At 40.1% G+C, this 14,068-nt stretch overlaps 1 protein-coding gene across 2 annotated transcripts; it reads right to left on the bottom strand.

Annotated features, from left to right (window-relative positions):
* Positions 1-8,528: 8,528 nt before the first annotated feature.
* LOC127921610 (putative nuclease HARBI1) lies at positions 8,529-10,860 on the bottom strand. Of its 2 annotated transcripts, XR_008109080.1 has the most exons (4): positions 10,462-10,860; positions 9,794-10,358; positions 9,051-9,162; positions 8,529-8,956 (listed from the first exon to the last, which is right to left on the bottom strand). XR_008109080.1 is itself a non-coding variant. In XM_052505188.1 (3 exons), exons 2-3 carry the CDS (start codon positions 9,160-9,162, stop codon positions 8,586-8,588), a joined length of 483 nt encoding a protein of 160 aa, XP_052361148.1. In that variant the 5' UTR covers positions 9,794-10,860; the 3' UTR covers positions 8,529-8,585. The 2 variants fall into 2 exon arrangements, 1 of the variants encoding a protein (XP_052361148.1); XM_052505188.1 differs by having other exon boundaries at positions 9,794-10,860.
* Positions 10,861-14,068: the final 3,208 nt, after the last annotated feature.

Raw genomic sequence — 14,068 nt, 5'->3', positions numbered from 1 at the left:
ATTCACACAAACGGAGACAAAGGCGAAGGTGCACAGGAAATACATGTATTTTTTTTACCCTTTCGCGTGTGTACTTTTTGCATTTAGACTTGGGGCATTGCTTTTGAACAGTAAAAGTAAAAATTTTTAAAAAAGCAAGCGTCACATCAATGGCAAACATGATGACTATTTTCGTACATGATGTGTACATTGTAATGTGTACATTGAAAAATATGTGTACCATTTCTGAAGAGGACTCAAGCTTGAAAGAAAGTCACATTATTTTGCCATAATAACGCTGTATGAATCATGACCTACTGTATATGAGACATCTGCCACACAGTATATTATCATTTGTAGCAACATATGTAAGGAGGTTATATTCTGATTCTGTTCTGATTGTGACCCCATTTACACTTTGAAACGTAAAACATTGAAGGGCCTCTATCAGCTGACGGACCATGAAGGATTTGTTCAGTGCACTGTTCATGCTCTCTTCTTTTAGCCAGGAGTCAGCAGTCATGCCAGTGACGAAAACAGCTCAAGTCTGATAACAATAGACATTTCATTTATAGAAAAGCTTTTAGATCCAAAGAATAGGCTATTAGACTTCTATTCCAGCTGCCGTTACCCTTAAGGAAAACCCACATTAAGTGTTCCAAAAACACATGACATTTCATGTGAAATTAAGTGATCTTATGTGAAGTTAATGTGATAACATGAAACTAAACATGAAAACATGTGAAGTGTTCAGAAAACACGTGAAATTTCATGTGAATTTCCACATGTCAAGTAATGTGTTTTTTTCTGTAGGGGTAGACTTACACCACGTTACTCAGTGGGTATGCTTCTTATTTGACCTCTGTCTGTCTCAGTCCTGTCTTTGACATTGGGTTAGGTTTCATAAGACACGGTGTCAGCCCTAAGGCATGCATGTACTGGTAATAGACCTGTTATCAGTAACAGCCTTCCTCAAAGGAATACTACAGTAGCATGGTAACATTTGGAAAATATGTTTGATTATAGTAATACAGTATGGTAAACAAAGCACAACACAATAATATTCCTAAAATAGCCCCAGTTCTTGGCCAGACAATGGATTTTCTCTGCCTGTCAATGGGACCTTGTTTCTGTGTTTGAAAAAGCAAGTATACAATTTGTCATTTAGACTAAGGACGTCATAACCCAAACTACATTTTTGTGGTACCGCCTTTTATGTTTTTAAAATTATGTTACGATTTGTTGTGTCTATGGAGAGCGTGGAACACTTCTTATACTTACTGGATGTGAAAGAGGTGGCATGTGGCCTAGCACTTAAGACTGTTGGGCCAGTAACTGAAATATTGCTGGTTTGAATCCCAGAGCCAACTATGTGAAAACTCTGTCAATATGCCCTTGAGCAAAGCACTTAACCCTAATTGTTCTGGATAAGAGCACCTGCTAAAATTAAAGAGAGATATAACAAACATGTTAGTTCTTGTTTGAATTGAATCATTTCTAATCTTGGTTAACCCAAAACTAAATCATTCCCTAATTGGTAAACTGATGTATTAAGTTCTGGGTTCATACATTTTAAAGGGTGCCTGAACTTGATGATTTTGCCTTGTTTTTCAGCTTGGTCATTAAGAAATGCAGTGGCCATGACTGAAGCCAAACAAGAGTTGTGGTCATCTATTGTGTGTGTGTGTGTACATTCACTCTACCAAAACAGTACAAAGTTACAGTCATTCACCCTTCTAGATAACGTGAAACAGTCTAACCAGGTCTTGAGTCTTGAAGTTGTCCATCTGTAGCTCAGTTGGTAGAGCATGGTGCTTGTAACGCCAGGGTAGTGGGTTCGATTCCCGGGACCACCCATTGGTACAATGTATGCACACATGACTGTAAGTCGCTTTGGATAAAAGCGTATATTATTTATATTATTATATTACTAGCTAGCAAGCAAGCCAACTTCTTTCGCCAATTAGCTTCAGCGGCTGGTGTGACACTGTGGCAAAGTTGGTTTGACATTGGATAGCCTATCTTTGGGGCTAGTTAGGGACCGTCAATAATTTATAGTTATATTTTCATGTTGCAGATCTTACAGTTGTCCCATTTAATGATTTCAATATTTGTAAATTCATTTCTAAAATGTTGGTTTGAGGTTTTTAAGTAATTGATATTTGGAGCTATTGCAATGTTTTACTATTGTCCCATGTATATTGTGTACTTTACTGATAGTCCCTAACAAGCCCAATAGGGATATTGAATGTCAAATCAAATTGACCATGGACAGTGGTGTAAAGGACTTAACCAGAAGGGGACTAGGGTTCCAATTTTGGAACACAACCCCCCACGTTCAGCTGGAAGGTGGCGCATGGAACGCAAAAATATTCCTAAAAATATTTAACCTCCACACATTAACAAGTCCAATGGCTCAAATGAAATATAAACACCTTGTTTATCTACCCAGCAAGTCAGATTTCTAAAATGTTTTACGGCGAAAACATAGCACATATTTATGTCAAACCACCACCGAAGCCACAGCTAATTTGCATAGCCAAGTTGAAAAAAATATGCAATCAACAAACGCAGGATTAAAAGAAAAATAATGCACTAACCTTTTGAAATCTTCATCAGATGACAGTAATATAACATGTTACACAGTACATGTATGTTTTTTTCAATAATATGCTATATATATCCATAAATCTCTGTTTACAATGATGCATCGTTCAAAAAATGCTACTCAAATGTCCTGAGAAATGACGATAGCTCCGGCAGATAACGTCAGCTAACAAGGAATACACATCATAAACTTTGACTAAATATGCATGTTTTACATATGTATAGTTAGATACACTTCTTCTGAATGCAATCGCTGTGTTACATTTATTTTTAACGTTACAGGTTTCGTTCACTAGGCTATGAGTCGGCGCTCAAAAAGTAGCATTATGGCTCCTCTATCTTGGAGTCCACATAAACCCAAATTTACCACATAAATATTCCCTTACCTTTGCTGTTCTTCCATCAGAAGAACTGGAAGATATTATACTTACCAAAAACAGCGTTTAGTTTTGCAGTCTGTGTCTTTCGGTTCTCAAACACGACACATTTCGGTTGAAATGTAGCCAAAAGTCAAGTGGATGCGCACCAAAACGTCGAACTTACATATTATATGTCGATTAAACTTGTCAAACTAACTTCATAATCAAGCTTTAACATGTTATAAAGGTGTACAGCAATCGTGAGGACGAACAGAAACGCATGCATTGTATAATCGATCTTGGAAAAAAGACAGGACCTGAGCAGAGCGCGCATAAAAGTGACCTGTTTTTTCGCGTGACCGAAAGGTTTCGGCCTGCCAAAACTCTTGTGAGCGCGCAATTCTCACAATGAGAAGCCCCATTGAAAGCTGAGATCGCGCTGAAGACAGAGAGACTGTTCCCAGACCTGTAACTGCTTGGGTGGGTGGGGGCGATGACGTCAAAGTTGGGCCAACTTTTATGATGACAAGAGAGAGTTTGGGAGAATGACTGCCCTGAGAGTTCTGCTTTACATACAGAGATCATTTTAACGGTTTTAGAAGCTTTAGTGTTTTCTATTCAATAATATATTTTATTTGCATATATTAGCAACTTTTGACAAAAAATAATTATGTTTACTATGGGCACGCAATTACTCCAGCGGGGGCAGTAGACAGCCCTATCCCCAAGAGGTTTTAAGTAAAAATACTTTAAAGTACTACTTAAGTCATGTTTTTGGGTATCTGTACTTTACTTTACTTGATGATTTATATTTTACTTTCACTTCACTACATTCCTAGAAAAAATAATGTACTTTTTTCCCCCATACATATCTCAGCCATACCTCTGACTGGCCAATAAAAAATAAATATTAAGATGGGCAAAAGAACCCAGACACTGGACAGAGATATGGCTTTTTCTTTACAACTCTGCCAAGAAGGTCTACACCCCGGAGTCGCCTCTTCACTGTTGATGTTGACACTGGTGTTTTGCTGGTACTATTTAACTATTTAATTTAGTGGTGTGGGGGCTGTGCTTTGGCAAAGTGGGTGGGGTTATATCCTTCCTGTTTGGCCCTGTCCGGGGGTGTCCTCGGATGGGGCCACAGTGTCTCCTGACCCCTCCTGTCTCAGCCACCAGTATTTATGCTGCAGTAGTTTGTGTCGGGGGGCTAGGGTCAGTTTGTTATATCTGGAGTACTTCTCCTGTCCTATTCGGTGTCCTGTGTGAATCTAAGTGTGCGTTCTCTAATTCTCTCCTTCTTTCTTTCTCTCTCTCGGAGGACCTGAGCCCTAGGACCATGCCCCAGGACTACCTGACATGATGACTCCTTGCTGTCCCCAGTCCACCTGGCCATGCTGCTGCTCCAGTTTCAACTGACCTGAGCCCTAGGACCATGCCCCAGGACGACCTGACATGATGACTCCTTGCTGTCCCCAGTCCACCTGACTGTGCTGCTGCTCCAGTTTCAACTGTTCTGCCTTGTTATTATTCGACCATGCTGGTCATTTATGAACATTTGAACATCTTGGCCATGTTCTGTTATAATCTCCACCCGGCACAGCCAGAAGAGGACTGGCCACCCCACATAGCCTGGTTCCTCTCTAGGTTTCTTCCTAGGTTTTGGCCTTTCTAGGGAGTTTTTCCTAGCCACCGTGCTTCTACACCTGCATTGCTTGCTGTTTGGGGTTTTAGGCTGGGTTTCTGTACAGCACTTTGAGATATCAGCTGATGTACGAAGGGCTATATAAGTAAAATTTGATTTGATTTGATAATGAAGTTGCCAGTTGAGGACTTATGAGGTGTCTGTTTCTCAAACTAGACACTCTAATGTACTTGTCCTCTTGCTCAGTTGTGCACCCGGGCCTCCAAGTCCTCTTTCTATTCTTAGAGACAGTTTGCACTGTTCTGTTAAGGGAGTAGTACACAGAGTTGTACGGGATCTTCAGTTTCTTGGCAATTTCTCACATGGAATAGCTTTAATTTCTTAGAACAAAAATAGACTGACAAATTTCAGAAGAAAGGTCTTTGTTTCTGGCCATTTTGAGCCTGTAATTGAACCCACAAATGCTGATCCTCCAGATGTTTATTTATTTAATTTAAAAAAATATATTTCACCTTTATTTAACCAGGTAGGCCAGTTGACAACAAGTTCTCTTTCAAAACTGCGACCTGGCCAAGATAAAGTAAAGCAGTGCGACAAAAACAACAACAGATATACTCATAAACAAACGCACAGTCAATAACACAATAGAAAAATAGATGTACAGTGTGTGCAAATGTAGAAGAGTAGGGAGGTAAAGGCAATAAATAGGCCTTAGAGGGTAAATAATTACAATTTAGCATCAACACCGCAGTGATAGATGTGCAGATGATGATGTGCAAGTAGAGATACTGGGGTGCAGTGTAGCCTAGTGGTTAGTGCGTTGGACTAGTAACCGGAAGGTTGCGAGTTCAAACCCCTGAGCTGACAAGGTACACAATCTGTCGTTCTGCCCCTGAACAGGCAGTTAACCCACTGTTCCCAGGCCGTCATTGAAAATAAGAATGTGTTCTTAACTGACTTGCCTGGTTAAATAAAGGTAAAATAAAATAAAAGAGCAAGTGGATAAATAACAATATGGGGATGAGGTAGTTGGGTGTGTTATTTACAGATTGGCTATGTACAGGTACAGTGATCAGTAAGCTGCTCTGACAGCTGGTGCTTAAAGCTAGTGAGGAAGATGTGAGTCTCCAGCTTCAGAGATTTTTGCAATTCGTTCCAATCATGGGCAGCAAAGAACTGGAAGGAAAGACGACCAAAGGAAGAATTGGCTTTGGAGGTGACCAGTGAGATATATCTGCTGGAGCGTGTGCTATGAGTGGGGGCTGCTATGGTGACCAGTGAGCTGAGATAAGGTGGGGCTTTACCTAGCAGAGACTTGTAGATAACCTGGAGCCAGTGGGTTTGGCGACGAGTATGAAGCGAGGGCCAAGCAACGAGAGCGTACAGGTCGCAATGGTGGGTAGTGTATGGGTTGTGTGACTTGCAGGCCTGATTTTCTTAACACCACTGTGTTAAGGTTTAACTAAGCCATCATTTTAAAGGCTGGTGGAACAGTTCATAGAGGGTTAGGAAGAACCTTTAGATGATCAAAGGGTTCTTGGTAGAATCATTTGTAGAGGGTTCGAGGAAGATTGGGATGCCATCTACTTCTATTATGCCTTTGAGATAATCCCTAAATTACTGTGCTAATTCTTCTTCTTCACATGCACTCTTTTTCCCTCCCTCTCCTTTGCCCTGCTGCATCCAACCACTACCCTATCTGCAACTCATGATCACAGAGCAGACAGAGCACGTTTCCATGGCAACTCCAACATGTTGGTGTCACTTGTATAGGGCTCGGTGTAGAGAGAGAAAGGAGAGAGCGAGCGAGCGAGGAGAGAGAGAGCAAGAGCGAGAGAGAGAGCATCTTTGGGGCTCCATAGAGTTATCGAACATTCTGCTCTGTTAGGCTACATCCACAAGGGTTCCAGCATGCTGCTAATTAGCCTGATGTCATTTCTTATTTTTTTTGTAGGCACTAACTCCGCCATGGTTCATTGGACCAAGCCTATGGGGAAATGAATGGAATTTTTGTAGGGTTTTTCAATTAATGCCAAAAATAAGTTGTGGTAAAAACAGGTTTAGGAGATCATATAAGTTTTGTTATATGAGATAATCTTCATCAGTTAACACTGAGTTTTGAAGCATTTATGGAATTTTATAAAGCACATAAAGGCTTCATAATGTATTAAGGTCACGTTAACTGATTGATCTCATAGAACAAAACATAGAATACCTCCTAAGCCTGTGTTAGCCTCAGACCTTATTGGCTGAACAAACTCATTTTCTGATTTTAGGACAAGCTGGCAAGCTCTATAACAAGAACCCAGTGACATGGCACCCTTTAGTGTCTCTGAAGCACCATAGTCATTATGCACCAACCCAGTCAAGTTGATTTTATAGGCCTATCATTTCTAAAATAATTTAACTTATTTCCAGTACTTTTGACTGATAAAGGATGACAGTAGCAAATGCAGTGTCTTGAGAAAGTATTCACACCTCTTAACTCTTCCCACATTTTGTTGTGTTACAGCCTACATTTAAAATGGATTACATTTAGACTATGTATCAATGATCTACACAAAATCCACCATGATGTCAAAGTGGAAAGTGTTAAAAAATGTTTACAAATTATTAGAAAATTTAAAGCTGAAATGTCTTGAGTCAATACAATTCAACCCCTTTGTAATGGAAAGCCTAAATAACTTCAGGAGTAAAAATGTGCTTATCAAGTCTGATAATACGTTGGATGGACTAACTCGGTGTGTTTAACATCATATTTGAATGACTACCCCATCTGTATCCACACATACAAATAATTGTAAGGTCCCTCAGTCGAGCAGTACATTTCAAGCACAGATTCAACTGCAAAGACAAGTGTCGCCTTCTTTCAAAATCAAACCCAGAAGCAGACCAGGGGCCTGTTGCACAAAACTAGGATAAGGGATTAAGCCAGGATATCTTGGTGATCCTGGCTCAATTGATCCGTAATCCGGTTGCACTAAAGATGGATAGGGGGCAGGAGGATATGTTATGGTATAAATTACCATGGAGATTTATTCTGTGGAGCTAGCCTGCTCCAGACCAGGATCTATTTAATCTCATCCCTAATGTCAGTCAGCAGTCACCACAAATGGAAACCAATAGTTATTTCACTGCTCACTATACATTGTTATCACATATAACTAGACCCACTGTCATTAAACGTTTGTGATCATTAATTTCAATGATTTTGGATAAAAAAATGATTTTTAGATGTTGCTATCATTAGATAATTTACAGTTTCCCATAGACTATATATAAAATGATAGAATATTAGGGCCACAGAGGGAAAAAAAAAAGACAAGTCATAATATTGTAACCAGTTGTTTTAAAGGAGGACAGTTGTTAAAATGACAGATGCGGGGCATTTCGTGAAATTGTACTTCAGTATGGTTTCATAAACAAAGACATGCTGATGTGCCAGAATATTAAGTATCACATTGTCATAAGTATCAAAACTGTAAAAACAATATGTAGCTTTTCTGCAGAAAGAACCAGCCTCATAAATTTATGACTTTATCCTTTTTCTTCAGTGTGGCCCTAGTACTCTGTCATATAAACAAATACACATTCCATATGAATATAAAAACACAATGTGTAACATTATGTTCCTTTATTGAATAAGGACAAAACAAAGCAGGTAAACCATCAGCTCCTTTCGAAACTGAAGTCAGTGACTCTACAAGATGGAAAGCACAGAATCCAAGCATATTATACAAAATGATACATACACATTCAAAGGTCTGTATATAACACACCCTGCATGTCTGCACACTAAAATAAATGCAGGACAAATCCATACACATCAACTGAACAGACAAATGAATGGATGCAGTAGCCTCCCTGCAGCCTTGTATTACACACAGTATACCGCACAAACATCATAAGAGGCCAAATTCGTAAAAAACGAACCCAAAAAAACAAATTCCTCTGCCACCGCAGGACATATTTAACCAAAATTGAAAGCACACATACTAACTAAAATAATTCAACACATATTGGTCCCTCAGCAGCCGACCACTGTCGTCATCAGGGAAGATTGCCGGATTGTCCCAGTCCATGGCTGGTGGCACTCTGGGGGCCCTCTCCTTCCTCAGGCAGGCCACATTGTGGAGGACAGCACAAGCCACAGTAATATCACATGCCCTAACAGGGCTGACCCTTAATTTGTAAAGGCAGTGAAAGCGTGCCTTCAGGAGGCCAAAGGTCATTTCAACTCTGGCCCTGGTCCTGGCATGGGCATGGTTGTAGGCCTGCTGTGCTTCCTGGGGGTCTGTGAAAGGTGTCAGGAGAAAAGGCTGGCAGCCATACCCCCTGTCTCCCAGCAACACACCAGAGAATTCACCTGTCAACACAAAATCTCATCATTACTACCTCATAAACACAGTGATATTCTTGACACAGCCATGATGGTTATAAATAGGGGTTGTGTGGCTTACCTTGTGATAGGCACTGATAGATTTCAGAGGCCCGAAAGATTCTGGAGTCATGGACTGAGCCAGGCCATTTTGCCACAACATTGCTGATCACACAGTCAGCATTGCAGACCATCTGAAATCATAAGATGAGGAATATTACACCAATCAATGCACATCACTGGCAGATTTTTTTGCTTATTTTCCTAGGTAATTTTGCTCAAGAAAATATTCAAGATGTTTTTTAGATCTTTTTTTTTTACTGAAAACAAGACTAAAATACTAAGTAAGAAAGACATTTTTGCAGTGCAGTGAGCAACCGACCTTGGGTCCTTTGAAAGGCGCTATATAAATTTAAGTGATTATTATTATAGCTCATCTATTTATTCAATTACATTTTATTTATATAGCACTTTTCACAATTGTTTCATTCTGTCAAAGCAGCTTTACATTAATGAAAGCAGGAGAAACACAAAAAAAACGGTGGACAACATAAGAAGCAGAGTACAACGGCTAAGATTAAACCGTACTGAGCGTAGTAACGTTAAATAATAATGTAAGGCTTTAATAATAATTTATCATAGCTTTATACAGTGTGTTGGACTTACTTTACACAATTTCACTCGTATCTGCAGTGCATTTCAATTAAAAATTTAACCGTTTCATAATTACAGTACAACTGCGTTTTTGGAGATGTGAATTAAATATTTGAATTGTAATTGTGATGTTTCAGCGGAGTGGTGTGTGTGTAATTGTGCACTACTTACGCATTCAGGCGGTCTGCAATACTTTGCCACGCTTTTTCTCTTTGCTTTATCACTGTGGCGGTGTTGCCTTTCTTCTTAATTATATATTTTACCTCCTCGTATGCCTCCATGAGGATTTGTGCTTCCGACGGGGAAAAGTACGCGGCTCTAGTTGCCATGGTAAATCAGTTAATCTGTGATCTGTGGCGGGGTCTATTTGAGTGAGCCGTGAGCGCGCACCTATCCAGGATTGGTTTCACCTGGCTTAATGAATCCGTGTCTGCTCATCCTGGCTTGGTCTTTGTGCAACCAATTAAGCCTGGACGCACATGTTTTGGCTTCATTGAGCTCAGCTTAGTCATTTATCCCGGATGTCTTAATTCTACTTTTGTGCAACAGGCCCCTGGACAAGGAGAGTAGGAAGAAGGTGAGTATTTATTTACAAGTGAATGTGAATGGGTAGATATATCCAGGTGGCGTAGCGGGCAGCGGTGGTGAGTTGATGGGAGTAAATAGGTGGATCCAATGGGGTAGCGGAATCCTCCTAAGACCAGGCGGGAATGGGGTAAATGATCCGGGTGAGTAACTGAAGACAGAACAAACGGAGGTAAGTTTAAGGCAAGCAATATGTAAAAAAACAACAAAACAAATTCTATCCAACTTGAGGCTGATACTATGGCACAACATACTGTTCATGGCTAACGATCCAGCAGGGAATGGATGTCAGGTCCGGGCTTATGAAGAGGAGAGATGATGATCAGGACCAGGTGTGCAGATAGCTGATGGGATACAGGTGCGGGTAATCAGAACTCCCAACTGGCTACATTGCCCGGCAACCAGACAGGGTGCGTTCCAGGACACCGGAAAAAACACTCCAGGACAGAACACAGGCAAAAAACAGACTCAGGAAACGGGATTCGTGACAACAAGGGAGGTTTTACATTTCCTCACAAAGAAGGGCACCTATTGGTAGATGGGTAAAAATGTAAAAAGGTAGATATTGAATATCTCTTTGAGCATGGTGAAGTTATGAATTACTCTTTGGATGGTGTATCAATACCAGGGGTTGGAACCAAAAATAATTTCGAATAGTTTTGTTCTGAACAGAACCATTAGTTCTGAACCAGTTCGAACCCCCAAAAAGTAGCGGTTTATATTTACATTTACATTTAAGTCATTTAGCAGACGCTCTTATCCAGAGCGACTTACAAATTGGTGCATACACCTTATGACATCCAGTGGAACAGCCACTTACAATAGTGCATCTAAATCTTATATCAATCCTTTCTGTTCCTTTTTAAACCTCTGAATTCTACATTTAGATAGAGCAGTTTGCTATGGAGCGGGCAAGCTATGTACATGCAATGGACAGACGTTTAAACTGACATTTTGCGGGTGAGGAGAGTGCTGGGCATGAAGCACTGGACATCTTGTTTTGTGGGACTGGAGATTTTAAAAAATGCCCAGAACATAAAACAACATTATTAACCGGTCCCCATGCTTTAAAAAAGTAACGGTTCTGTTCCAGAACATTATAGATCACTTTCGTTCTCGGTTCTGTTTTCGGCCAACTTCGCTGAACCGTTTCCATCCCCTGATCAATACACCCAGTCAGTAAAAAGATATAGGCGTCCTTCCTAACTCAGTTGACGGAGAGGAAGGAAACAGCTCAGTGATTTCACTATGAGGCCAATGGGGATTTTAAACCAGTTGCAGAGTTAACTGGCTATGATAGGAGAAAACTGAGGATGGATCAACAACATTGTAGTTACTCAACAATACTAACCAAAATTACAGAATGAAAAGAAGGAAGGTTGAACAGAAAATATTCTTAAAAATGCATCCTGTTTGCAATAAGGCACTAAAGTAAAACTCCCAAAAATGTGGCAACTTTTCAATAGACACTTGGAAACAAATTTACATTTCAGCAGGGCAATAGCCTAAAACCCAAGGCCAAATATACACTGAGTGTACAAAACTTTACTTTCCTAATCTTAAATTGCACTCCCCGTTTTGACTTCAGAACAGCCTCAATTCATCTGGGCTTGGACTACAAGGTGTCAAAAGCATTCCACAGTAATGTTGACTCCAATGCTTCGCACAGTTGTGTCAAGTTGGCTGGATGTCCTTAGGGTGGTGGACCATTCTCGATACACACGGGAAACGAGTGTGAAAAACCCCACTGCATTGCAATTCTTGACACAAACCAGTGCGCCTGGCTGTCAGAAGGTCAGTGTAGCTGATGCATGAACTCAGGCACAGGAGAGCAGAATGAGTGAGCAACGTACTTTCTTCAATAAGGCACAAGGTAATAATTACACTTGACAAAAATAAGATGGTAATGATAACGCACAGGTGAACACAGCACCCGTCAAAATAAACCAGCCATACACAAAAACCTAACTGAACAATAAAATAATACCGCACAAACCCATGAGGAAAACAGAGGGTTTAAATACAGGAACCAATCATGTGAAATGGAAAACAGGTGTGTGAAAACAAAGACAAAAGCAGAGGAAAAAGAACTGTGGATCGGCGATGGCTAGTAGACCGGCATTGCCGAGCGCCGCCTGAACAAGGAGAGGCACCGACTTCGGCAGAAGTCGTGACACTGGCACCTACTACCATTCCCCATTTTCCCATTCACCCTTTGAATAGCACACATACACAACCCATGTCTCAATTGTCTCCAGGCTTGAAACGTATTTAATCTGTCTCCTCCCCTTCATCTATACTGATTGAAGTGGATTTAGCAAGTTACGGGATCATACGGGATAAGGGATCATAGATTTCACCTGAATTCACCTGGTCAGTCTATGCCATGGAAAGAGCTGTTGTTCATAATGTTTTGTACACTCAGTGTACTCTGGAGTTACTTACCAAGACAACATGGTTTAGTTACAGTCTTGACTTAAATCAGCTTCAAAATCTATGGCAAGATTTGAAAATGTCTGTTTAGCAATGATGCATTTTTGAAACAATAATGGCCAAATATTGAACAATCCAGGATTACAAAGCTGTTAGAGATTTACCCAGAAAGAGGATTCACAGCTATAAATGCTGCCGAAGGTGATTCTAACATGTATTGCCTCAGGGGGTTGAATATTTATCTAATCAAAATATATTAGTGTTCTATTTTTCATTAAATAAAAACATTTTTTGCTGTTGAATTTTTCTTTCACTGACATTACAGAGTATTTTGTGTAGATAGTATTACAGAGTATTTTGTGTAGATAGTATTACAGACTATTTTGTGTAGATAATATTAAAGACTATTTTGTGTATATCGTTGACAAAAAGTTACAATTAAATCAATTTGACTCCAATATTGTAACACAACAAAGTGTGGAAAATGTCAAGAGGTGTGAATACTTTCTGAAGGCGGGTTGACTCATAACCGTAGTCCCCGGGATATATAGCCTATCATTCTCATATTCTACATTGAGGTTTTTCTTTCATTATTTTAGGCTATCTGCTATTTGGTGCGAAATGCAGAGTTGAAAATAAAGAGAAGGGAGGGACAGAAAAGTAATGTTTGGGAAATAGTTGGTGAAGTGGTAGAAGAGGATGCTAGCAGTGCCAGCTATAGCCTACAGATTCGACTGTCACAAGACAATGACTTCAAATAGGTTTCTGGCACGTCAAGGGAACTGTAACCTACTGTTCAGATGGGTTAAATGAAAACAGAAATCTGAACACTGAGAGTAGGTCTATAACCTATCACATAGCCTTAATATTAACTCTTGCAGAATTAAGCATTTCTTGCAATAAAATTATACATCAAATGTAGTCAACATTTTTTACTCTGGAACAGGAGTGGAAAAAGACGATTTCTTTATTTCAGCATCTTGAGAGAATGCGAATGGGCAGTCCTCTGTAGAGGGGCTATCTTTATCAGCATTGTCATGACGTTGCCCTCTTTGGGTACAGCAAGCCCCATACCCCTCTCCCTGTCTCCCGCTTGCCTCCTTCAACTAGGCTGCTGTGGTCAGAGAGAGGTCGTAAATTCCTGAGGAGAGGATCTCCTCATGGCCACACAGTATAGAGATAGAGTGAAGTTTCATAGAGAACAAAGGAATTTCTTCCACCTCACAGAACTTGAGGTCCGAGCAACGTTTACGTTTCGGAGAAGGTATTAAAGATCGGTGAAGAATCCAGTTACAAACGGGTCCGTTTGTTACAACTTGGGAAGCTCATGGGAGACGGTGTGGCAACATTACCATAACGCTGTTTATATAATAGCCTCAGATATGAGGTTTACATCTAATTGTTGTATAAGATGAATAAGTGAGTATG

This window comes from Oncorhynchus keta, unplaced genomic scaffold, assembly GCF_023373465.1.
Source record: "Oncorhynchus keta strain PuntledgeMale-10-30-2019 unplaced genomic scaffold, Oket_V2 Un_contig_22751_pilon_pilon, whole genome shotgun sequence".
Lineage (NCBI taxonomy): Eukaryota > Metazoa > Chordata > Actinopteri > Salmoniformes > Salmonidae > Oncorhynchus > Oncorhynchus keta.
Note: the sequence above shows the minus strand (reverse complement) of the source record. Positions and strands in the feature narration are given on the sequence as shown.